This window comes from Micrasema longulum, unplaced genomic scaffold (assembly GCF_059751315.1).
Source record: "Micrasema longulum isolate JH-2025_06_02 unplaced genomic scaffold, ASM5975131v1 h1tg000066l, whole genome shotgun sequence".
Classification (NCBI taxonomy): Eukaryota; Metazoa; Arthropoda; class Insecta; order Trichoptera; family Brachycentridae; genus Micrasema; species Micrasema longulum.
The window spans coordinates 381,614-407,509 of NW_028277273.1; the positions used below are offsets into that span (position 1 = coordinate 381,614).

The 25,896-nt window shown below is 32.2% G+C and overlaps 3 protein-coding genes across 3 annotated transcripts in view; 1 reads left to right on the plus strand and 2 right to left on the minus strand.

The window, feature by feature from the left end:
- The window catches only part of LOC148285077 (ski oncogene-like), a 42,684-nt gene extending 39,831 nt beyond the window's left edge, over positions 1-2,853 (plus strand). The window contains exon 2 of the mRNA XM_088230824.1: positions 865-2,853. Within this exon, the coding sequence (XP_088086950.1) occupies positions 865-1,368 (504 nt within the window). The 3' untranslated portion in view covers positions 1,369-2,853. The remainder of the gene's footprint in view (positions 1-864) is intronic.
- On the minus strand, positions 1,281-13,613 carry ScpX (Sterol carrier protein X-related thiolase). The gene is made up of 2 exons (XM_088230811.1): positions 12,152-13,613; positions 1,281-11,502 (listed from the first exon to the last, which is right to left on the minus strand). The coding sequence occupies exons 1-2, from the start codon at positions 13,256-13,258 to the stop codon at positions 11,002-11,004; spliced, it is 1,608 nt and encodes a 535-aa protein (XP_088086937.1). The 5' UTR covers positions 13,259-13,613; the 3' UTR covers positions 1,281-11,001.
- A 6,597-nt stretch (positions 13,614-20,210) lies between these two features.
- Positions 20,211-24,586, minus strand: LOC148285079 (glutathione S-transferase-like). Its single transcript, XM_088230789.1, has 4 exons — positions 24,316-24,586; positions 23,735-23,902; positions 22,138-22,280; positions 20,211-20,633 (listed from the first exon to the last, which is right to left on the minus strand). Exons 1-4 carry the CDS (start codon positions 24,449-24,451, stop codon positions 20,460-20,462), a joined length of 621 nt encoding a protein of 206 aa, XP_088086915.1. The 5' UTR covers positions 24,452-24,586; the 3' UTR covers positions 20,211-20,459.
- Positions 24,587-25,896: the final 1,310 nt, after the last annotated feature.

Sequence of the window (25,896 nt, forward strand, 5' to 3'; positions counted from 1 at the left end):
ATTTGCAATTATTTTTTTATGTTTTAAAAAATATTTCAGAAGGCATGTATTATTTACTTACATCATTTATCTTCTTTTCAAAAAACAATTTACGCTATCGATTTTTTTTAATAAAGCAAAAACTGTGGGATCTGACATTTTGAAATTTGTTTTGCCCAAAATTTTTTTTTTAAATGTCCATATGTACCTAAACAGTATTACTTTATATATGTATCTGTCAAAAGCATTTTGAATATTATTATTATGTTGTGAAAATTGCACCCTAATAATAATATTCGCTTTCAAAGGGCGCCTGATGTTAATTTGTTAGAATGAATTAATTAATCTAAATAATTAGAATTAGCATGTTAATGAAAAATACATTTAAAATATCACATTCCAATTATCCGGATTAATGAGTGCCAGATTTTATTGCTTTTAAAATAATACAGTGAATTGGAATTATATTGAAAACTTACTTAAATATGTCAAGCAAAATTAATTGCACCAAAATTAAAAACTTCTGTATTTTTTATTTTCTGATTACGATCTTGTTATTTGGCAATCCAGATGACAGGAGTTTGGATAAACTAGTTTTAAAGTAAACGAATTAAAAAAATATTTTATGATCATCTATACTATACTATAAAAAATATATTTCATTTAGTGAGCGTCAAATAATTTCAATTTCAATGGTCAATTTTAATTTTGGTGAATAATTTTACACTAACACTTTTCAAAATGAAGCTTTTGTTGCTTTGTAGTTCTCAATTATTGAATAATGCCTCATTTGAGTTATGTGATAACTACTATGTAATTTTAAGAAAATGTATGTACCTATAAAGTAATATAAGTTTTTGACATTTTCTTTTCTTTTTATTCTAGGTATTAGAACCCTGCAAAGCTGAGCCATTAGAAGTGCCATTAAAGAAATCTAAGATGGAATTCTACACTGCCGCCTACAGATTTCCGTTTGATCAGTACTTCCAAATGAAAGCGCTATACAATGAATGCGTTAATTATACAGGATACGGGCCGTGGTTGAACAAGCACACTTTCTTATCACGAGAACCTCCATTACTGCAGCATCCTGAGAAAGTTGTGCGTCTTAAAGACACATCAAGGTTTGAGAGAACATTCCAACCCAACGTGGCTCTGAAGCCGCAACATCCTCCGACCCCCCCAGCTCGGACGAGATCACCTCATCTACGTCTCCCCCGCCACCCGCGGGGCCCGGAGCCGCGCCGCCCCCGCCGCCCGACTGCGAGCTGTCCACCGACACAGACGACGAGGACGCCAACAACGCCAAGCGCAGCTATCGGCCGGAAGGGCCGCAGGAGGTCGGCGTGCAGACAACCCCGTGTCCGGATGAAAAGGATCAACTCCTAGCCCGACAGGCCGAAGAAGTCAAGCAAATGGAAGCCGTCATTGCCAAACAGGCAGAGTCAGTCTTAGAAAAAAATTCCATTATTACGAGGCAGTTAGAATTATTAAAAGAAAAGGACATAATTATAATGAAGCAGACGGAAATATTAAAAGAAAAAGAATGGTTGATTGCAAAACAAGAGCAAGCTCTACAACAGAAGGAAGAAGAAAATTTGCAAAAAAGTGAAGCTTTAATAGAAAAGGAACCAGTAATAGGCAGTGAGACTATATTAGAAAGTGCACCTCCGAGTGCGAGTGTGAGTGTGAGTGTGGAGGATGCGGGGTGTAGGGCAGGCAGTGTAGAGACTGTAGACATTAAGGCTAGTGAAGGGGTGAGTCCGCCACCTGACAGTCCGCAGGAGTGACCGGGGATTATTGTGCACCCGTGTGCGGTTCGCCTAGTATTCTACCCCTCGGAGGAGAGGCCATCTGATGAAACAAACCCACCTTCTTAATATGTATGTAGAAGAAAGACTTTCTATAAAGAATGTACTGTTAGAATGTAATATAAATTATTGAGTAATGGAAGCAAGATGGGTGGATTCCTCCGTGATTGTGGATGATGGAGCAGCTAACAATAAAATTGTTTGCACATGTTCCTCACGCGTGTCACTCCGGTAGTTCCACACTAGTGTTAGTGTTGTGGTCCGCTACGGGAGACGCGTGTGTGTCCTTTGCGGAAGGATTGTACTTATGTTATAAACATAGTAATCCCATGTACTATTTTAACGAGTATGATATCTCATAGTCACGCTATACATGAAACAATGTACAAAGTCTTGTATAATCATTCTTACGCTTTAAGATTATTAATATTATTTACTCGGTGAATTTGTTGAGAAGAGTACATATATAAATTATACGATGTTACTTGTTGATTTTTTTTCCAGATTATTTGTTAAAAAATTATATTACTCGTTTATGCGTCTATCCAAAATATTTTAATCGATTTGAAAGTACAAAACTTGAAGGTGCTGTATCAATTGTCAACAGCATTGGGTAAATTATGAATGTAATACATTTAATGGTAGATTTAACAATAGGTTTTCTAAAGTACGAATAGGGAAGTGTCGGGAGAGGGGTTCAGCGGGCAGCGGGGGAACATATTTCCCCCCCTTCCCTGCCCTCCCGCCCTTGTAGTAGCCATCTTGCCCCCTGTCCTCTGCCCGTGTCCCCCTCTCCCCCACTGACTGACCTAGTACTCATGTGATCTCAAGGTGTGAGCGTGTTTACCTGTAATTGTTGCATTCAAAATGCAATATTGTTAATAAATCTATTTAAAAATGTCAATAATCTAGAACTTAGGTTAAAAGCGAAACCAATTAAGATATTTATGCAAATACACAAAGAACTTGCAAATGTTTCTTATTAATTAAAAAAAACAGTTTTACAGAAAAAACGTACCCATCCATATGTTATTATAATATATGCCCACATTACGCCTTTTAACTTTTGTTTTATTCTATTCCTTCCCCGCAACTCCGAAGATAAGAAAAGATCCGAAGATAAAAATTACAGAAATCCAGAAACTAAAATAATCTATATTTTAACATTTGATCTTCACTAGCACATCACTCATTGTAAATGATCTTCACGTTTTCTAAAAGAACTGTTAAAAAAAACACAATTTAAAGAGTTCCATATGTCAGTCATTTTAGAGAAACTCCATTATTTTCTAAATTGAAATGTAGAATATGTAAACTAGGTAATTTTTAATATTATTAAACTTTTCCAAGTTTCCAGAACACAACTGTTTATTAACCTAAATATACAATAACCTTTGAACTCTATTTATTTTACACTTACTGTTTAGCTTAGGCTAGCTCTGAATTAAATGTTGAAAGAATAGAAATAAATATCAATTAACAAAAAAAATAAAAAATTCATTTACCAACAAATTTATTTAAAATAAAAAAACATTTTATCAGTTATTTTATGAGTATTGAAATTTTTTCTTCGTAGTATTTTTTAAAACACAATCCTGGGTGCAGACCAGATTTCCAGAAATATGTTTTGCAAAACTACACTGTTTCTTTTCTCCCTCCCTTATTATTTCAGTTACTGGAAATTGCACAGTCCTTAGATCCACCTTTCTCTCTTTTGGCTAAGAAGTGTGACTTTCCATCTTAAATCGTTGTTAACCCAATCCTAGCGGGAACTATCTTTAGACAGTCTGAAAAATCGAGCCCCACATACGCGGCAACTGTCTTTAGACATTTTCTAGTTTACAGGCTGATACTTTGATAAGTTCACAATAGATGGCCAAAAAGTTTGTATCGAAATATTTCTTGAACATTTGTTGATGAGTGACATCTCTGAATAACTCTTTGTATTATTTTTGTTCATATTATTAAAGATTTTAATCAGAGCAGGCGAAAAAATTAGAGAACAGTTTTAAAATTCCCGCTCGGTATTAACCTCGTGCTGTATCTCGAGTCTCATATTGGCCTTATCTCTATGGAACTGCTCGTTGATCGTGTTATTGAGTACCTAGTGTTATTATTGTACTGATAAGGCATGATAATTGTATTTATAATAATAACGGCTTTAAATAATAACTACTACATTAATTACATCAAAAAGTTCATTTTGTTTAGTTCATGTTTTGTTTTTTTTTTAAACATAAATCATTTTTAAAATAATAATCATAATATCTCAATATGTCAAACCGATGTTAGAGTGATGAGCAGAGAATGAATCTTTTCATGTTGAAGACGATATTCTAAATATTATTTTTCCCATATAATAGATACCACGAAAAACTCAGATCTTAACAGAAGATAAACTCACTTTTATTATTTTATATGTAGGAACTTAAAATCATAAAGATAAGTATTTTTATTTTAACAAAAAAATAACATGAATATGAGTTTCTTTATGATTTCACTTCTCATACATTTTGAAATTCGAAGAGATGTTAAAAAATAAATATGAAAAATTAGGATATAATATTGGACGAATTTTGAACAAACAATAAGTGTGTTTGCTGAGTTTTACCAAGAACAAATGTATTGAAGATATCATTTAAGAATGTAAAAATTAATAATTGTGCTTATGTGTCTCCGTGCAGTGTTCCATCAACACATTCATAAACATGAGTAAGTTCCTATAGCACAATGAAAATGAATAATGAGCTTAGCGGTGAAAGAGTTAAGAAAAGTATACAATGGGCCGACTATTTTTCAAACATCGAATATCAGTTGTAAGAATTTGATGTATTTCGTCCCATATTTTTTTTGTTTATGAGAGGTTTATTTTTCTCTAACAGATAGAAACTCTATCATTTTATGCTGAACAATAAGAAAGTTACCGCGTTTTTTATATGACAATTTGCTCGGGCGGGTGGCTCCCGCCAAAGGAGTTCTAACGGTTAAAAGTATATTTTTTAAATGTATAAGGCTAATATTATTATAATTGTTATAAATTATTTATTTATTTTACGCTAATGTGAGGTTATAAAAAGCGCGTTCTAGGAAGCCTGCTTTCCGCGCCAGATCTAAAGGGCACTAGCGCCCCATAATCAGTAGAAAAGGGACAGGTTTGTATATAATTACGAGCATATTATGCTGCCATCCCTTATAATCAAGTGTCTGGTTCTTTGTGGCATTGAACCTATGGTAGGTACGGCTCTATAGAACTAATTCTATAGAAAATGCCATTTTTTTATGAAACCTTTTGAAAACAACGGAAAATGATAAACTACTCTAAATGCACACATCCGAAGCTTCAATTGAAAACAATTGTACACCAATTGAATCTGGTAGTATTAAGAAAATTTAATTAGTTAAATTATTTTACCTTGATAAAAAAGACTAGTAAGTTGTGTTTCAAAATGTATTACAATGAGGTTGCATAGTATCTAAGTGGTTTTCTCATATTGGAATTACAGTTTTTAAATATAAATGACGTTGCAAGAAGTACAAAAGTGATATTGAAATAAATAAATACCATATTAGTCCGAGTATAATGCGTCCTCGAGTACAAATCAACCTATATATTTGGAGCAGGAATGAAAGAAAAAATTGAAAATATAAAGCAAAAAATATAAGGTTAATTGTATTATAAAAAAAAAAATGTTTTCATTTTTCAGACATGCTTGTATCATCATCAGTGTCATTTCCACTCTTCTGCTCCCAGGTCTCACCAACGCAACTGACACGCAATAGCTGTGTGCGCAATAGGTGAAACGGCTATACTGTGTGTGTATGTAGGGTAAATTCTGGTACATCTGGACACGGCCTAAACTCGAATTAATGTTTTTTTTAATAATTTTATATTTTCAGTAAAAAGTATTGCGTTATATTCGGACTAATACGTTAATTGGTCTCGGAAGCAAAGTAGGTAAAAATTTATTATCCTTCGTGTACATATATTTGTACATTGGCGAGCTTAATGCCAAATAGCAATTTCTTCCACTAACAAATAAAACAAAAGGTGTTATTTTTATAATTTTAGTTTCAAAATGCGTGAGAAAAAAAAACAAAAATAGACAGGCGCAGTTGGTTAGATGGCTAACTGTGAAGCTGGCATCGCGGATTCTGTTCCTGCCAATTGCAAGGAAAAAATCCTAGTAGGATTTATTCTCAACTGCTCTGGGTGTTGTGGTGTATTTTTCATAACTTCATTCCACATATCCTCTCTTTCCCGCCTGCTGACAGGCCTTTAAAATAGAAGCATTAAAATTAGCGGATTATTCCTTTTAAAAAAGAATTAAAAAAATATGTGTATAAATTAATTGATTGAATTTTGATACTAGTCTTCAATGGGAAAAAAGAGGATGTGAACTTTATTAACTATCTGTTTAGCCAAGCTTCAAACCTATTTCGACATAAAATGTTACAAAATTCATTAACAGATGTCAGTATATTGGACTGAGCTTTAATGCGATTATTAAATAATACTCGATTCACCAAATCAAATTACGGACAAAGACATTACAATCTTCTGGCCCCTATATATTTAATTTCTTGAGTATGGAGATAACGATAAGCAAAATTAATAACCTTTTTAAAACTCTAGTCTATAAATAGATAACTAAAAGGACTAGAAAGGGAAGCTGAGGAATATGTCTCATATATCAGAGTATAATTTATATTTATTGTAAGTCTTTTCTCTTTTCATTTCATGTACAAATTTTAAAAATTAATTTTCTAATCTCTTTTAATTTTTTTAATATGAAACTATAACTATAATTGATGAGAAAGTACTCATTTGTATAAAATAAATAATACACCGACGAACATGTCTATGGGCCAGCGGAGTAGTGGCTATATCCACAAATAATAAAAAAAGAATGTAAATGTATTATATATGTATATATTTTTTGGAAACCTTGTAAATATTTGTATTTATTTTGTTGGATAATTGAAATAAATAAAAAATTATCATTTTTAAATATTTACTTAAATAATAAAAAAAAGGGATATTCATTATGTTTGAATATTTACTGAAGGGAAATAGATGTTAAAATACTGTTTAATTAGGTATTTAAATACACTACAGTCCCGTTTAACCGAATTTGATGGGACCAAAAAGGTTTTGATTATACGAAAATTCGGTTAAACCGGAAAATATGTACACAGCGAAAACGTGTGGCATAGAATGATTAAATATATGAAATTTCTAAAAACATACCAAAACGTGATATTTTCTTTTGCTTCATATGAAAAGAACGTTCCTTTACATCTCGATCTCTAAGGCGTTTAATAAGAAGTAGCTCAGCAAGAGATTTTCCTCTTGGCGGTCAAGGTACACCATGAGGTCTTCAAACATCCTAGTTGCTTCTGAATGGTTTTGCCCTTTCTTTTCTTGAAGGAATGGACCATCATAATCACCGGAGCTGAGCTCGCCTGCTATTTATATAGAATATGATAATACAAAAAGTATTTACGTGATTCGGTTGATCCGGAAATTCGGTTAAACGGGACTGTAGTATACATGTAATATTTATTAATCTGTTATCAAGTTGATTGGAATATCATCAGACAAAGAGGAATCCTCATTAGCATCTGTGAACAATACCTCCCAAATCCAATTTAAATCAGTACATCTGGCTTCAGAGTGCTGGTTGAAATATTTAAAGATAAATACCAATTTTGCTATTATTTTCCTGCTCCAGGTGGATCCTCATTCTAGTCCACAGCTTGCAATAAACGCGAGTTTATGGTACCCGGGAAATATCGATAAAGTTAAATACTGAGAAGCGCGGGAATATCTCGTAAAAACAAAGACACCTACTAAATTATATATATCAGCAATAAATATCATAATAAACATGGTGTTCCAGGGCTAGACTCCAAAAATTCAAAAGAACATTCCTCATGGTAAACTTTTTTAGAAAATCCTAATAATTTTTTTAAATTATAATTTGAAAATGGAGAAAACTCTTTATATATCGGACTAGCATCCCTTCAACCCCTTCCCCTCTCTTACCTAAACACTTTCCTAGTCCGCGTCCGGTGCGTATTGTTTGGCTGGTCGAATACATTTATCTCAATTTTTTTTATTTAAAAATGCAATTTTCCAAAAAATTTATTAGGATTTTTTTTTAAGTACCTACATCATAAAAAATAAAAACTATAATATGTTTTCCATTAACTCCTAATGATAGGTAACTCTGAAAACTTGAACTTGTTTAAACAGTTTTATTAAGATCCGTGCGTTAAGTAAGGGTAAGACAAGCATTATTGACAAAATCAAGAAGAAGTGCTGCATTGGTTTGGACATGTAGAGTGAATGGATGGCGAAAGAACAGCTAAAAAAAATTACAATGCGAATGTTAACGGATGCTGAAAACGAGAAAGACATGGAATTACGAAATCTAACAAATATTTGAAGATGGACATCTCATGTCAGAATAATCATGAATGTAGAGGAGGCGCTGTCTGTTTGTAAATATTTCTATAAAAAAATTAACTAAAAAAGTAAAATTAAAAAATATCATATTTTTAAATAAAACATTATCAATCTATTTTATTTGCAGAACATTAAACTAAAAATGAATTGTTTGGGTGTGAAAATGTGACCTTTTGATAAGGACATTGGAATAGTTCATATTGTTTAAAGTCCAAATGTAAAAATTAAACAAAATACTAGTATTTTCTGGTCAAATAAGATGTGTGTTTTATATAGATGCTTGACAGTACAAAATTAGCATTGATAAGAACAGATTTAGACCGAAATGTGTCAGATATAATATAAAAAATATACAAGTAATAAATAAATGTAACATTTACAGAAAATATAGAAACAGGGAGCATAAATATTACATAAATTTTACACTTGAAAATGCAAACAAATCAAAATGATAGCAACTGAAGATAACATGTGGCTTAAATTTTCAGATGAAACAGGATAAATATTTTTAATATCAGACTCAATAAATGCTGTCAATGAGCTCAATAGCGCTGTCGGCCTCGTGGTGTAATGTTTAGCGCGAATGCCTGCCACGCAAGAGGTCTCGGGTTTCATTCCCGACATGGTTGATGTGAAATATTTATTTAAAAGGATGTATTTACAATAGAATATTTCACAGTCCCTGGATCATTGTAGCCAAGGCCATGTAGAGCGAATGGACAGCGAAAGAACGGCTAAAAATATATACGATGCGAATGTTGATGGATGCAGAAAACGAGAAAGACATGGCATATGACATATGTAATTCAAGAGATTATATTTGCATTATCAAAGTAAGAATATGTATCTAGCTTACTAAATAAGAACAGTATAAATCTGTTACAAATCTTCTATAACTAATATAATGAACATGAAATTTGTGCACAATGTGAATACATTGACATGTCAAACTCAACTATCAACATTTCGATACAGATGAGATATAAATAACTATTAAAATTTAGAAGATTTTCACTGCCTTTCATACTAATAGCATTTTCCGTGTTGTTATCCCAGGCTACATTACAGTGCCTATTATCCAGATTAACAATACACTAGTCCAGAGGATAGATACTGCGATGCGGTCGGAAACGTCAGGAAGAAGTTATATTGATACTTTGGAATAACAGCCTAGAAAAGTTTTATCGGCAACTATCAATTATCTAGGGATAGATTTAGTAAAAGAAATAACACTATCACAATATGTTTTTTTATAACTACAATAAAAAAAATAGGTTATATTGAATTAAAAAACATTTTTTAACATATTTACTACATTTTTACATCGACTGTTTTCAGGGCATTGAACCACAATTATAGAAAGAGCAGTTTCAAGTGTCTTTAACCGATTACGTAGGTCCTATACACATTTTAGCAGAAGTATTTAAACCGCAAACACCTATTGGCGCAATTCTTTTGCCAGAATGTGTACAAGACCCACAAAATTGGTCAAAAACACATAAAAACATTATTAAACTAATTAGACAACTTTGGCCAAAATCATGGTTTGAAGCCTTTGAGCCAACCCAAACACAGTCGATATTTTAACTGCCACAGGGGGATTGAAAATATCACAAAGTTTATTACAAAACTATTTTTTAAATCCTCTGCACTCTGACACTAAAGCAAAAAACACATGTTTTATATTTCTTTAGCATAAGTTTTCAGGAATTTAGTATAATTATAATCAGGTGGCCTCCGTGGTGTAGTGGTGAAGATACTTGTCTCACGCACGGAAGGTTCAGGGTTCGATTCCCGGTGAGAACACAAAAATAGAATGTGATTGTTCTCAAGCCTGGGTGTTCTGCGTTGTAATTCACCACTGTAATTGGGCCCTCCTGGCCTATTGTGGTGCAAAATAATAATAATAATAAAAATTTAAAAAACAGTAGGTTGGTTGTATAAAAGTAGGGATGTATACAACAATGAAAAAAAAAAGTTTGAATTTTAAATAACATTTTTTCATACATAATTTATATTTAAATGCTTTTAGCTATCAACATCTGACAGTTCAAAGAGTAAATAGCTATTATTATTTTATATTACCTATTGATATAATAATGTTATTAAATAGAATATAAAAATATTATAAGAGTAAAAATAATTTGAGTCCCAATAAGGTTACTACTAATGCATAAACTTATAGATAGCAATAGTATTGGGTGAAATTAAAAAACATTTAACATTTTTTATATCATAAAAATATTGTACCCTATCACCGATGCATACAATAATTCTAACTATTTTCACAAAACTTATGTTAACCTGTTATATGTTGACTCTGTTTTCATTCCTAGAAATGCAAAGCACCTTGTCAACATTATTGTTCAAATTAATCAGAATGATGAGAAAATGGAACATCAATCATTATTTTTATCAACCAACAGTCATTGATATGTAATGTAAAATTAAGTTTTTTTTTTTTAAATTTAACAATAAGTATTAAAAAATTATATTTTCTGATTGCTCGGGTAATTTATGCTAAGTAACACAATTTATCAGTTTATGAGGATAAATACATTAAAAATAACCTTGATACCACCCATATTAAATGAATGTAAACTAAACAGAAATATGTATATTATTTTCCTTTAAGACAATGAATTGTTGGCTGTAAAATAATATTGGAAAACATATTCTTAAAATGTTGCATAGTAGATATTACCAGCGAAATTATGTTTTTTTTATAATCTAATGAGTTATTTACAGTTTTGATCTAAGCTCTTCAATACGGCCTGCAGCAGTTTTTTGTAAATCTGCAAGTTTCATAGCCAAGCCCATGTTTCCTTGAACCTTGACTTTTCCTTGGAAGAATGCTTTCTGGGGGTTTAATTTGCCGGATATGAGTTCTGAAATGTCGCTATCGTTCACAACAAAAGTGACGTCCGGTTTTTCCTTTCCATTGTAAGTTATGCTACCCTTGCCGACCTTCGCGTTGATGACCCAGTAGCCTTCAGCTCCTCCCGGCCCATTTTTGACTTTAAATCCGTAAATACCCCTCACCTTCTCAATGAGATTTTCCTTGTCCTCGACCATTGCGACACTAAGAATGTTGAGGTACTTGTGCGCTTGGAAGATATCGGGAGAATCAGCTACCGCAGCAGCAGCAGCTCCAGGAGAAGAGAATCCTTTCCTGTAGAGGGCGACTATCACCGCACCTCCTAGTCCCAGGTTGTGCTGCAGAGCCAAGCGAGCTCCCTTTACCTGAAACAGTTCAAGAACTCGATAAGACATTTACTAGCATAATACAGCAAATTGCTAATTTTATTATTTTTACAGAAATTCAAGTTTTACATGAAGATATTGGAGTTGACTAACAGTTTTCTCAACAATGTTTGAGTATGTCCAAATGCTTGCAGACTGGCTGGATTTCCTCCCTAGGGAGTTTTTCATATTTAAATTTATTTCAACAGAGAGGGAAAACATTGTTGAGAAGGGAATATGGAAGTCTAGGCATTTACAGGGCTTATGACCTGTCATTGGCTGGTTTAAGTGGCCACTTTACACATGTAACTGTGTAACATTCTTGTCAACAGATGGAAGAGTTGAGGAAATGTGGATGCTTAAACATGGGCAGAGTGCCATATATTTGTTTTTTAAAAATTATTGTTCTTCTGATCCTATATATTTGTGATGATATACTCATGTGTCTGTGTCAACTAATTGCTCGTTTCAACTCAACACAGGACTTTTAGTTCCACGGAGTTGGGACTTATATCTCAAATAATGCGTAATAAACTACCTATAAGTAAATGAATAAATAATTTGTTAGATTTCAGAGTTTTCTCAATAATTTAAAATTAGGTACCATATGGAACATAAGAATTATTATTTAAAAATAATTTAAAAATACCTGTCGAGCACCAGCTTCTCCCCGTATTTGCCAAACCAGTTCGGAACACTGCGCCAGGCCCGTCGCACCCAACGGGTGCCCCTTGGAGATCAGCCCCCCACTCGGGTTCACCACATACTTGCCTCCGTACGTGTTGTCTCCGGCATCGATCATGGCCCCCGCCTGCCCGAGCCCGCACAAACCCAGCGCTTCGTACGTGATCAGCTCGTTTGCGGAGAAGCAGTCATGCAGCTCTACCACCTGAACTTGGTCGGGTCTAGTTCCAGTTTTTTCAAACAGTCGCTTCGCCGCCATAGCCGTCATGTCGAATCCTACGACTTTGATGTTGCTATCAGACAGAGAAGATTGCGGATCCGTAGCCATTTCCATTCCGAGGATTTCTACTGCCCGGGATTTGAGATTATTTCGGAGCACGAAATCCTCACTTGCCAGGACAACAGCGGCGGCGCCGTCGCTGGTCGGACAACACTGCAGTTTGGTGAGCGGACCGAACACCTTTGTTGAATCCAATATCTGCTGAAGGGAGTATTCATCTCTGAACTGGGAGTAAGGATTGTTAACGGAATGTTTGTGATTTTTGTAAGCTATTTTAGCAAAATGAACGGGCTTTGTACCATATTTATTCATATGTTCGATCCCGGCGTTACCGAACAGTTGAGCGGCAATCGGAGATGCATCCATCCCGGAAAGGTCGATCATCTTTTCAAGGTGCTTATCGAGGGGATTTGTACGATCGTTGTATTTGGAGCTGAGGGAACCCTTCTCCATTTTTTCAAATCCTAAAGCTAATACGCAATCATTTCCCGCTTCTACCAACTGTTTTGCCAAATACAAAGCCGAGGAACCGGTGGCGCAGTTATTATTTACATTATAAATGGGTATACCGGTCATCCCTACTTCATAAAGGCACCGCTGTCCGCAAGTCGAGTCTCCATAGACATATCCGACGCAAGCTTGTTTAATAGTTGTGTATGGAACGTTAGCATCGCTTAAAGCCTTTGTCACGGCTTCCTTCGCCATAACGGGATAATCAAAATCATCCCTTTTACCCGGTTTTTCGAATTTCGTCATACCAACTCCGATCACGTAAACTTTAGAAGGTGCCATGGTAAAATTACTTTGATAATATCAAAACTCCCGAGAACACACTTTCTACAACTCACAACCTTCTTTACTGAAGTGAAGAAATTATATTGCGCAAGCTGAAAGCGGTAAAACTTGTATTATGGCAAAATATTGGACTTTACCCTGACGCAGTCATTTGATATTAATTTGATGATACCAGCGTTATTCAGCACTATTGTGTGACGAAACGAACACTTTAAACTTTCAGCAACTAGATGTTTTTTGACAAATGAACAAAAATAATAAGTTTTTATGCTGACTTATGACATAAACGTCATAAACCAGATACCGAGATACCACAAAAAACGAGACTCAAGCTCTTCTTCTTCTTCGTTTTTTAATGGCATTTTTACCTTTCAAGTTGGGTGTTCTGGCCTGCGTCGAGTTTTTTTTTTATTTTATACATATTTACACATGTGTTAGTAATATAATATGTACAAGTTAGTATTTAATATAATATACACATATAATAATATGACATATTTACAGCTTAACACCATTTATAACTAGATATTTACATATAATTTTAAATACACGTTTATTGGGTGGGGACAGGAGAGTAAGAATATGAAAAGGGAACGGGATGTTGATATTGGAGAGGTCAGATAGGAACTCAGGATAACAATCATTAATGGGGCATCCAAAAAAAACATGATTTAGATCTTCCTCCTCAAGCTGACATTCGCACATGGCAGAGTCCCGGACATGGATTCTGAACAGGTGAGAACTATTAAAACAGTATCCAATGCGCATTTTACATATGGAAGATGTCTCAAATTTGTTCAGAATCACTTTGGAAAATCAAGGCTTTTCTGTTACATTTGGTTTCAATTGGAAAATATGTCTTCCTTTGGCTTGAGATGAGGCTACTCAATATTTTGCCATGTGCGAAGTTGCTTCTCCTTTATCATATCGAGGAGATCACAAGACTCAAGCTCAAAACTCGAGAAACGTTGAAAAGTCAAAATGACAAATGACATTAAGTAATGCTGTGCACAACATAATTATTCGATTATTTTCACAATGGAACTATTCGACTATATTATCCGTAATCGATCATTAAATTAGGTACATTCTTTTGACATTTCGGTACCTATATTCATAATCGGTGGTGAAAATAGTCATTATTTTCTGTTTTTTATTTTAGTAACATTTAATTCAACAAAATTTAGTCGTTGCTCAAAAACCATTGTTTTGATTATTTTTTAATATTTATTTAATAGTATAATTATACATTTTTACAATTTGAAAAAAAATTCACTTGTTATATTTTTACTGAAACTAAAATCCCACTAAGCCACTTTTTGTAGCTTGTTGGTGAAGATTATATTTATACTAACTTAATAATATTATTTACATTTATAAAAACAATGAATAACAGATAAAAATTAACAGCCGGAAAGATCAGAATAAACATGTTTATAAAAATAATATATAAATTTATTTTTTGAATACAAGAAAATATATGAAAAATTAAAATATTTACACCTAAGCTACTATTCATATATAAACTCTTGATCGAGTAGCCACTCTCTTATTTTGCTCTTGTTACAATGTGAGTTAAATTTAAGTTCTTTCGGTAATAAATTAAAAATTCTAGGTACTAAATATTTGAGAGTTCTATTTCCATACTTATTACATACTTTTGGTACAACCAAGCCATCATTAGACGTGAAGCGTGTATTATGGTTATGTTTGAGAGGAAGCTTGAATGTATAACTATTAAATTGTTCCAAAATGATGCAAAGCCACAGTAGTCCTCGAACAGGCAGAGTTTTGATTGTTTTGTACAGGACAACATTATTACTTCTTTGTTCGTAAATCTCTGCAGGTACAATTCGCTTAATTATAGAATACTGTAGACCCTGGATCATTTTAATATTAGTTTTGGTGGAATGTCCTCACGACTGTATACCATATCTTATTATTGATTCTACTAAAGAAAAAAAATAAATTAAGAGTAATTTTAGGCAAAATAAAAGATAACTTTTAAAAAGTACTCACAAGAGTCCGCAATCGATCACAAAGTTTAAATATATGACGATCCCATTTAAAATTATGATCAATAAAAATACCAAAATACTTATACTCCTCCACAAATTCTATGAGTTCACAATTACATGTGTTAGAAATACCATCATGCAAGCAATTTGTGCAATGAGCAATAATATTAGGCAAAACATATTTTTTGGCATGAGGAGATTTTATGTATAAGCATTTAGTCTTTTTTGCATTTATTGAAATCACTTTGCAATATCTCTTGTGATTTTAATGGGTTTTTATTGGAAATAACTAGTGCGGTGTCATCTGCAAAAATAAATCTCCTTACTTCTTTAAAAACGTTGCAAATCACTGACACATAAATTATATACAATTAAGAACTCAAGATAGACCCTTTTGGCACCCCTGATAAACATTCCCTAGCTAGACTTAATGAATTCTTTATTTTTATACTCATTTTCCTCCCCACTAAATAATTTGAAAAAAAAGTTAATAAATTACCCCTTATGCCAATTGACTCATATTAATTTAAAATACATATTAATTTAAAATGACGTAAAGTGTCAAAAGCTTTTGAGAAATCGATAAAAAGTACAGTGACATGATGCAAAATATTTAATTTGTTATTGATGAAATCTGCGAAGTCCTGCAGTAAGTCATCGCAACTCTTTTTTTTGAAAACCATATTGAAAAGGATCAGTGATGTTGAACTTTTAAAAATAAATATCTAAATAAATGCAGACATATTTTTCAAAATTTTTTTCAATGGCAGGTAAAAGTGAAATTGGTCTATAATTATTAATAATTGAATGATCCCCCCTTTGTAAATTGGTCTAACTATGCTATGTTTAAACATATCCGGAATCACACCAGTCAGCAAAATAATATTTATAAGGTGTGTAATTATAGGACCTAACACCGAGACATGTTTTTTGATGTCGCACATTCTTATATTGTCAATTCCGGTTGTTTTAGAATTTTTCATTGAGCTTATAATTTTTGTTATTTGAGAAGTTTTAGCTCTAGGCAAATACATTGAATGCTGTTTTGATGTAAACGTGATTTCACTGGTTTCAATAGTGCATTTGTGCAGCAAGTCTTTCACTCCAACCTAAAAAAAAAATCCAAATTTTTCTGTCGTGTCTTCTATTGGATTTTTCAAAAACTGTGTCACAATCAGTATTATTATTTCTTCCTAATACTTTATTAATTTCATTCCAAGTAGATTTAATGTCAGAGCCGCAACCATAGAACCTGTTATTATGTGATATATCGCATATGTGCGATCAAGTATTGTTATCCAAATAAACAATAATTTTTATTTAATTTTCCCAACCACAAGCAATGGAAATCAAAAAACACAAAAAAAAATATCTTCAAATTAGGCTTCAATTTATATCAAATTAGACGTTGCCACTTTTGTGAAGCGCTATTACATGTGCCAGAATTACAATGGGAAGTTAAAATTTATCTTCAATTTTTATCTAGAAAGTGAATTTAAGTTTACTTAAAAATAGAACACTTATGTTTTTATTTCTTTTCTAGACATGTTCAATTACAGGTTTCTGATGAAGATACTTAAATTTTTCATACAAATATACACCCTTTCGTACATAAATATGAATTTTACTTTATACCGTCTCGATATGTACCAATGAAGATAGCGTTTGTAATCGTAGCTCAAAGGTTTTAAAAGTATTATGAAAATTGTGCTTTATTATCCATAATAATTATGAATAATTGATGGATAAAACTAAAACTAATTTTTATATTCGATTACTCTATTTTTTCCATAAATGTTATGCGCACCACTACTTGTTATTTGCCGATAACATTTACTCTATGACTTTTCCACCAAATCTAGAGTTATTCTTGTTTATATCAGAGCGGGAAAAGTATTTTATTTGACTTTGTTGAACACTTCAGTACCTATATTACACTGACAAAATATTTATTTAGCTTGTAAGTCATGTTACCACACTTTTCTACATCGTTTTTCGAAAGTAATTCAAAAGTCAAAAATCACATTTGATTTTTTTTTATCCACATGCAGTATATTAAATAATAATATTCATTTTCAATTCACAATCTTGACACTAAGCAAGATTTTTAATATGTTAACTTAGTTCAAAGTTTGGTGCTAAATATTTTATGATCATTCAATAAAATGACCTGCAAAACGGATAATGATTCTAAGATTCCAGTTTTAACCATAGTAATAAAACCCTTTTTAAGGGCAAAATTAATATTTTATACAAAATTAATTTATTATATCGAAGGCGATAATTCAAAATTCTGCAAGGAACAAAGTGTAAATTGTTCTGAAAGGAATAATAATATTTATAAAAAAACAGTCTTTATTGTTTTTGTTAATTCTTTCTTCTAATTTTTCCACATTCCTAAATGGAGCATGTGAATATCACCAGACACCTCCATGAGACCCTACCGCTAGCCAGCACTCTTGCCTTATCCTACGTAAATCCCGCATCCCTTAGTTTTGCCGAATAAAGCTGATAGATCGCCATTGACGGCTTTCCAGGATGGTAAAAGCACGCAGGTGTGAAGAAGAGGCAACTCTGGTTATGGCTCTCCTGAGGCATCCACAGCACATGTACAAGCCAGGTCCACCGCTGCATCCTCAAAATGCTCGTTATAGGAGGCTGCTGCATTTGGATGCGTCTCGAGAACAGTCTCGGACTTCAATGTTAGTCATGAAATCGAACCACCTATAATATTCTCTTCAAGCTGTGTTATATGTTACTCCAGCAATTCCGCGTCGGATTGCGAGCTCTCTGTGCATGCCACCATCCTCAGTTACGAGAACTCTCAAGTACAGGTAACCCTTCTACAAGACGGCTTCTCACAACACGGTTGAAACAAATTTGAAGAGAAATTGATTGAATTTGATGTAAAAATTTAAAATTTATGTTACACATTGTCAAAATGCTATAAATTAAAACGAAGCAATGATTCGAGCCATCATTGATTTTAAACAAAAAGCTCTGAAAACGTCTAAAAGAAAATATTATCAAAGACTATCTTCTTGCAGATTTTGTGGTAAGCAAAGGAGTTGTTATCAGGTACGCGGCAAATCTGCATCAGTTGAACCTCTCAGTCTGCACCACGAAACTGGCAGGACTTAGCCAGAATGAAATATCAAAAAATATGGACGAAACTGGTTTTGGATGAAAAAAATTCCAACTCCTTTTTTTATGTGATATAAATGTCTAATAAAATAGAAAAAGTTTTTTTTTACAGTTTGAAAAATATATACTAAAAAAAAATGTGAAAAAAACTAGTTTTGAAAAAAGTTTTTTTTTACAGTTTGAAAAATATATACTAAAAAAAATGTGAAAAAAACTAGTTTTGAATTTTTTTGGGACCGAACCCCATTGTTTGTACTGGCTCTGAGTTTCATATAACATGGTTTCACATAGCAAAACATTTTATAGGAATCTATCTACCATGCTGTAGGAGAATTACTGGTATTCAAAGCTGTCAACTTTCTCAATCCTCTGCCCATTATTAAAGAAAGGCTGATCAAGGTCAGGACATGATTTGTTGCTAATGATCTGGGTATTTTTTGTATGAATATTTAGACCCAGAAGAGCGGAGTTTCATTACGAATTAAACTATTTCGGTAGAAACTGTTTCCGTTAGGCATGCAAACCTACTAGCAGGCAACAAGTTAGGATATTCGTTTTTGTCCACCGAATTGAGGATTTAAGAAAAATATGTGTTGCAACAATCCGAAAAAACTGTACAGAAATTTTGAAGGAGTTTTTTCTGTTGAAAGTTGAATCAAACATTTTTGGCTTTACAAAAAATATAATGTTTCTTCCTATAATCAATGCATCATGACAATTCAATTTAAAAAAAAACACTTAGAAGTTCGAAATAATTGAGTCTTTTAAACTGACTTAATGTGGAGTAGAAATGCTTTATCAAAAATGCTCTACTACTCAACTATTCAAAAAAACCATTTGAAATGGCTATAGTTTGAAAGATTCTTGTCATGTGTGCCTCCAATACATACAATCATTCATATTATACATCCACAATGTGATAAAATATCTAGGTTCCCCATTATAATATTTAGCTAATCATAAAGAAATCGACGCCTACCTCGTGAATGAAGAACTTCAGCCTTACAGGAAATTGGATACAAAAAAGTTTTCTTGCGCGCGGTGAAAATTAGAGCATTAAATTGTACCGCAAAGTTTCTTGAAAATGTAAGAAAAAAATAATAAAAAATATTTGAACAAAACATACTATTTAGAACGAAGTCACTGGTTCATATGCACCAACCAATGATATGAAAGTTGTGAAGGATATCCTGAAGAACTGATAGAGAAGAACCTCTGATGTCACACGTGGAGTTATTTCAGAAATACAAAACTTTAAAAAACAATGGCGCTGATAATACGATATGTAAAAATAAGAATTGTGGCTTAGTTTAATAGTCTATTAACAAAAAATAAAATAAAAAAGACACTGAACTTCCTCATTGCGGGCCTCTACATTATGTCGAGTTGGTAACATTAATACTGAAGTTCCCGATCCATCAAACGCTGATCATAAAAGTAATATGAAATGCACTACTTGAGTTTCTAAAAATAAAATACTTCATCTATGTTTTAAACGTAAGAATCCCATTTGCGGTGAATGTTCCCACATACCGTGTATAATTGGGTTGCAAAAAAAAGGTTAAAATCGCCAGCAATTTTGTCAAAATAATATAAAAATTGCAGCAAAAATAGTTTTTTTCCGACAATTTACTTAGGTATGTTATTTAGTTTAATAAAGATTTTAATAAGTTTGTTTTAATGCGACAGATAATATTGACAAAAAGTATGACCTGTGTTTTTTTTTACTATAAAAGTTCTATCAACATTCACACATTATTTATATTAAGTAAATACATGAAATCAAATTGAATGTTTATTTTTTTTCAAATATGTATGAATATTAAAATGAACAGCAAAAATTATTCATCTAAATCAAAGTGCTTCAATAACCACAAGTAGGTGAGGGTGTGATAAATATCTTACATATGTAGGTGTTTAAGTGTTAATTACTCTCTCAGGTAATTTCAATTTTCTAATGATGAAATGAATCAGAAAAAATAATTACTGAAACAGTTAAAAAATATATAAACAATAGGGCCGAATTTATTATTGAATTAATATGGGGCAAAAGTAAAATGATGTCCTTGATACCAAGTCTTGATTGCAGGAATAGCAAGGACCTTTTCTTTTACTGCTTTGAGATTAGGTTTGTTTTCTAGGATGTCAAATCGTGCCATGAAGCTCAGGTAATCGAGGATACCAACAAACCATATATCTGCCCACGTTAGCTGCAAACAAAAAATTATAATGTAAATCCGTAACAAGTAAATTTTATATTTGAAGACTGTAAAAAATATTTAATGCGATAATATCAATAATTTTTGTATATAATCCTTATAATTCAGTAAGAGCATATTTGAAACTGTAACAAAGCACAGTTCTAAAATGTTCTTATGTAAATGTTTTCAAATAAAATATTCTAGTGTGCCTACTAACACAAACAAACTTTGTATGCTTACTTGGTTCACCGACAGGCACTGACTCATTAACAAAACCTTATTAAACATTTGAACATACTTTACAGTGAAAAACATCTATTTATATATTTATGACATGTTTTAATTATTTTTCATTATAGTTTTTAAGTAGGTATGTCTAATATACCCGTCGGCCTTGTGGTGTTGTGGTCAGCGCGTTTGCCTACCATGCAAGAGGTCTCGGGTGCGATTCCCGACATGGTTGACACAAAATATTAATTCAAAATTGTGTTTTTACATTAGAATATTTCACAGTCTCTGGACTGGCACCTGAAGCGTAAGACTGATCATCTTACCTTCATGTAACAAAAAATGATTAAGATACGCTGCAATTGGTGTACCGATGCATTGCGCTTTGCACCATTATGTGCGGAAAGGGAATGATGATGTTAAACATTAGTTTTAAAAAAATATAAAAAATTGTACGGTTTGTTACTGGTTAATTGTATATTCGTTACACACCACTAGTATATAGTTACTCGATTATATCAATAAAGATTCAGCTCTTTTACTTCACAAAATGAAAGCGTTGAAGAAATATGCATATTCAAACATCAGCAGAATGGTGATCATATAAACCAGCCAATGACATATCATAAGCCCTGTTAATGCCTAAACTTCTAAATTCCCTTCTATAAAATGCTCTTCATCACTGTTGTAATATATTAATAGCTCTTTTTTATTTGATTCCTTAATACATTTTTGAGTAACTTCCCAGTACAATTAAATGCTCTATTATTACTGAGTTTTGAGAATAGATGTCTCAGAAGAATCTTGGGTGTGCGGTGGTTTAACTTTGTAAGGAATGAAGTAATAAGAGAACGGAAGCAGCAAACTCCTGTGACAACTGTCACCAAGCGGGGGCAATACGGTTGGCTGGGCCATATACTGCGGATGCCTCTCGAGAGCCTTAACCACGCTTGTCTACTTTACAAGGCGTCAGGTTCATGACGCCCTGGACGTTCATTGCTTACTGTCCGTCGCCAGTTTATGTCAGAACTTTGGGACGAGAACCTGACTTGGAAGGACGCACATGAGCTGGCAGCCAATAGAGATGCATGGAGGCTCTTTGTGGATACCATATGCTCCAACTAGGGAGTGGATATGGAATTATGATTTTTACCGCACGTAAGAAAACATTTTTCTTATCCAATTTCCCGTAGCATATTATGTATTATTATAAGACTTGGATAAAGTTCAACAGAAAATTTATATATTGAATAATTACACGGAGGGTTAACAAAATATTACGTACTTTCCCAAGGGCAAGGTGTCCATTATTAGCAGCAGCAATAGATTCTATTTTATCGAGGTAGAATGGAATGGTCTCATCTTTGAAGGGTATATATCTCTGTTCTCTAATTTTTTCATCAGGCTCGTAATGAACATTGACAAGTTCTGGAAAATTAACCAAGATTATAAAAAAATTAAATCAAATTAAAAAAGAGAAAATATTTCATAGGCTCTTAAATACTTCTATTCGGAATTTGATTTCAAGGATAGATCCGTGTTATCGTGTACATAACAATTTTATATCACAGCAGAAAGTAAAAAGGACAATTTTATGTCTTTATTTGGTAAAATAAATATAGTGTCCTTATTAAATATTACTTTTTTATTTAATTTCCTTTAGTTAGTTAATATTAAATTTGTTGTCTATCAACTAATATTTACAATTATTTTCATTATTATACACAGTGTTTAAGGGCCAGACCGTGAAATTTGAGAAGAAACTTCCTCATGGTCAACTAAAAAAATCCTAATAATTTATTACTGTCATTTATTTTTGTAATCTAAAAATGGAGTAAATCCTTAATTTCTCATACTAGCATTTTTTCCACAAACCCTTATCCATCTCCTACCCAGCCGCTTCCCTTATCCGCGTTTGGTGTGCATCGCTTCATTGATCAAATATGCTTTTTATCTCAATTTTTTTGTCAGGGTTTGGTTTGTTTCATAAATCAACATTATTTATTACATAAACTTGACATATTTTTTTAAAATCACTAAACTTTCTTCCATTCTTCATACTTCCAGGCATCTTACCATGCAATTTTAACTGTTTATACAGCTTGTTTTTGTTATTATTAGAACAAATTATTTCCAAAATTTAATTTTCTGATACAAATTTAATAGAAAAATCAGGAGGAATAAATAAATAAAAAAATAAAAGTTGAAAATAATTATAACCTTGTTTGCCAAAACGAGTTGCATGAAAAAAGGAAATATAACTTTTAACTGTTTTTCGGTGCGAATGTAATTAAATGTCTCTTTAAATAAAAAAGAATTATGTACAGTAGCAAACCATATACATCTCACTGAGAAAATGATTGTCTACATTAAAAAAAACATAATTCATATTTTGACACATTTCAGTAAGTACCTACTTAGTATAAATGGCTTCACACTAAAAAAAAATACCCATCGAAAGATTTTAATTATCTTTGTTATACAGTCAAAATCAATAAAAATGACAATTGGCAGATAAATAAGACATATTTTATTATACTCGTATATTACATTACTGATGATTAAAAATAATTTCTTCCAAGTTAAATCTATTTCGAGTGGGAAACTTCTTGATGATTTTCCGAATGTTTGAGTTTACCATATTGATGTGCCATCTATATATATTTAAAAAAAAAAATATTATTGTTGTGTTTCTGATCCTTTATAATATTTGTAATGATATACTCATGTGTCTGTGTCAACTAATTGCTTGTCCCAGCAAAACACAGAACTTTAAGTCCCATGGAGTTGGGAAGTATGTCTTAAATAATGTGTAATAAACTACCTATAAGTAAATAAATAAATAAATTTAGCGACTATGTTTTTTAATATTTTTATCTTACTTTGTTTGAGATCATTCAAAGTGTCTACAATGATGTCAATATCCAAATTCTCCAGATCATTACTCCCAGATAGACCAACTTTTTTGCCTAAGTAGCGGGAAATAACTACACTTTGATAAACTGTCTTTCCAATAAACTCCAATACAGGCAACTGTCCTAAAGGCATGGCTAAAACAATAATCAATATTTACAAGCTTATATTTTTTAAACAATCTAATCACAATTTACCACATTATACCTAGCTTCAAATTATTATTGGAAATGAGACATGTATTATAGTTGAAAACTCTTTTGTCAGCTTAAAAGTTTTATTACTAAATGTTATTAAATATTTGTAAATAACCACTTACCAACTTTTCCATGTTTACCGGTTTCGAGACGCACCCGTCTCTTCGTCAGGACACCAATTAAAATAACATGCAAACCAACATGCAAACCCCACTATACACCTTCACCATAGTTGTTGCACAAAAATATAAAACCAACACGACATGCATTTTAATAAGCACATGCACTAGTTTGGGCTCAAAAATTGTTCACCTGGTCATTCATATTTATTGGTTAATTACAAATATACTTACATTCCTTCATCTTGAGCCAGTCTTCACTTAAGATACGCACATCTTCAAATTCAATTTTTCCGTAAGTCAAAAGAAGGCGAATAGGCTCGCCAAGAGCTTTAAGTGCGAAATAAGTGAGTTTGTACTGAGGAGCCATTGTTGATCAAATCTGAAAACTTAACTGCATTTTTTATGTTTTGAACAGAATAAGTGATTATAAAGATGCGCAATTAATTTGATCAAAAATATCAATCTAATTTTATTATACTATCCCTTTTCTCTGAAAATGTCTTTTTTTAATATACCTATTTGTAAAATATATAGTTTACAAAATATTCACAAGAAGTACTTAAATCAATCAAAATGAAGAAAGGGAGTGAGACAGATAAAAAAAACATTTCGTAGGATTATTAGCAGATTATTCATTAGAAGTACATACTTTCTGGCAGATTACTAAAAAGGCTCAGCTGATTGACCGCTCTTTTAAATTTTTTATAAAACCAATAAAATATTTGTTCAGGATATCTTCAATTTCAATCAAACAGCACAGATATCTACATATATTATATAATATCACACAGATGAGTCATATAATACAGTAATATTACAAATTAAATATTTGTTTTGGATATCTTCAATTTCAATTGAACAGCACCGATACCTAAACCATATAATATCACAAAGAGGAGTCATATAAAGTCAAATTATAAATATGATTAATTTATTAGGTACTTAAATATCAAATGTATGTGAATGGACTTATAACTTATAAATTAAAACAATAATTAGCATAAAATCAATTGCATGTTGATTTGATTTAGTTTGAAAAATATATTATTGTACTCAATCAATAAAACATGTAGGCAGAGGAAAATCTAGGAACTAAAAATCTGATTTACTTTTAATTTTTACTTAAGGTTATTTACCCAGTAAAACTAATAGTTATATGAAAAAGTGAACCATATATTATGTGATGACAATATCTCAAAACTAAGTCATAGAAAAAATCTTACCAAAATCAGTCAAGACACAAATCAAATTAAAATATGAATGAATTTATCAGTTTATTATTACATATTTACTTGCTGATGAAACAGATATTAAATTCTGATTATTAACAAAGAATACTAACAAATAATTACCAAATCATTTTAAGTGATAAAAATGTTTTAGATTATTGATTATAAATTGATTTTAATCATGTCCAATGGTCTATCAGTGTTTTAGACCTGTGGGTCGCGGGCAAAAGCAAAGCAAAAGTAAAAAGTGAGACATGAAAACCTGGCATTCTGGGGGAGGAGGGTGGGGTTAGTGTCAGATCTTAAGAAATATGGCACTACCCTCCCCAGGACCTTAATTTTATTTTAACCGTGCATTGGTTATGACTGCGACCTCCCCAAACAAGGCAAAAGTTGGTCCGAGGAGGGGGAAGGGTCGCTAGCTAATTTTCTACTCGTAAGGGGGTCGGGTATTCAAAAAGTTTGAAAAACACTGGTCTATCACATGAAGGTCAAATTAGTTAACCTTTACAATTAAAAATAAATTTTTGAGTAACAGGATTATAACACTAATAAAATGAATTAAAGGTAAAAAATAATTCTG

Bases quoted from the DNA above. Each gene is read 5' to 3' on its own strand.
- ScpX (XM_088230811.1), bottom strand. From the start codon at position 13,258: ATGGCACCTTCTAAAGTTTACGTGATCGGAGTTGGTATGACGAAATTC. The intron at 11,503-12,151 runs GTATTTTTAAAT...GAACTGTTTCAG, and splicing joins GAGAAGCTGGTGCTCGACAG to GTAAAGGGAGCTCGCTTGGC.
- LOC148285079 (XM_088230789.1), bottom strand. From the start codon at position 24,451: ATGGCTCCTCAGTACAAACTCACTTATTTCGCACTTAAAGCTCTTGGC. The intron at 22,281-23,734 runs GTAAGATAAAAA...TTAATTTTCCAG, and splicing joins TTTGAATGATCTCAAACAAA to AACTTGTCAATGTTCATTAC. The intron at 20,634-22,137 runs GTACGTAATATT...TTTTGTTTGCAG, and splicing joins GACACCTTGCCCTTGGGAAA to CTAACGTGGGCAGATATATG.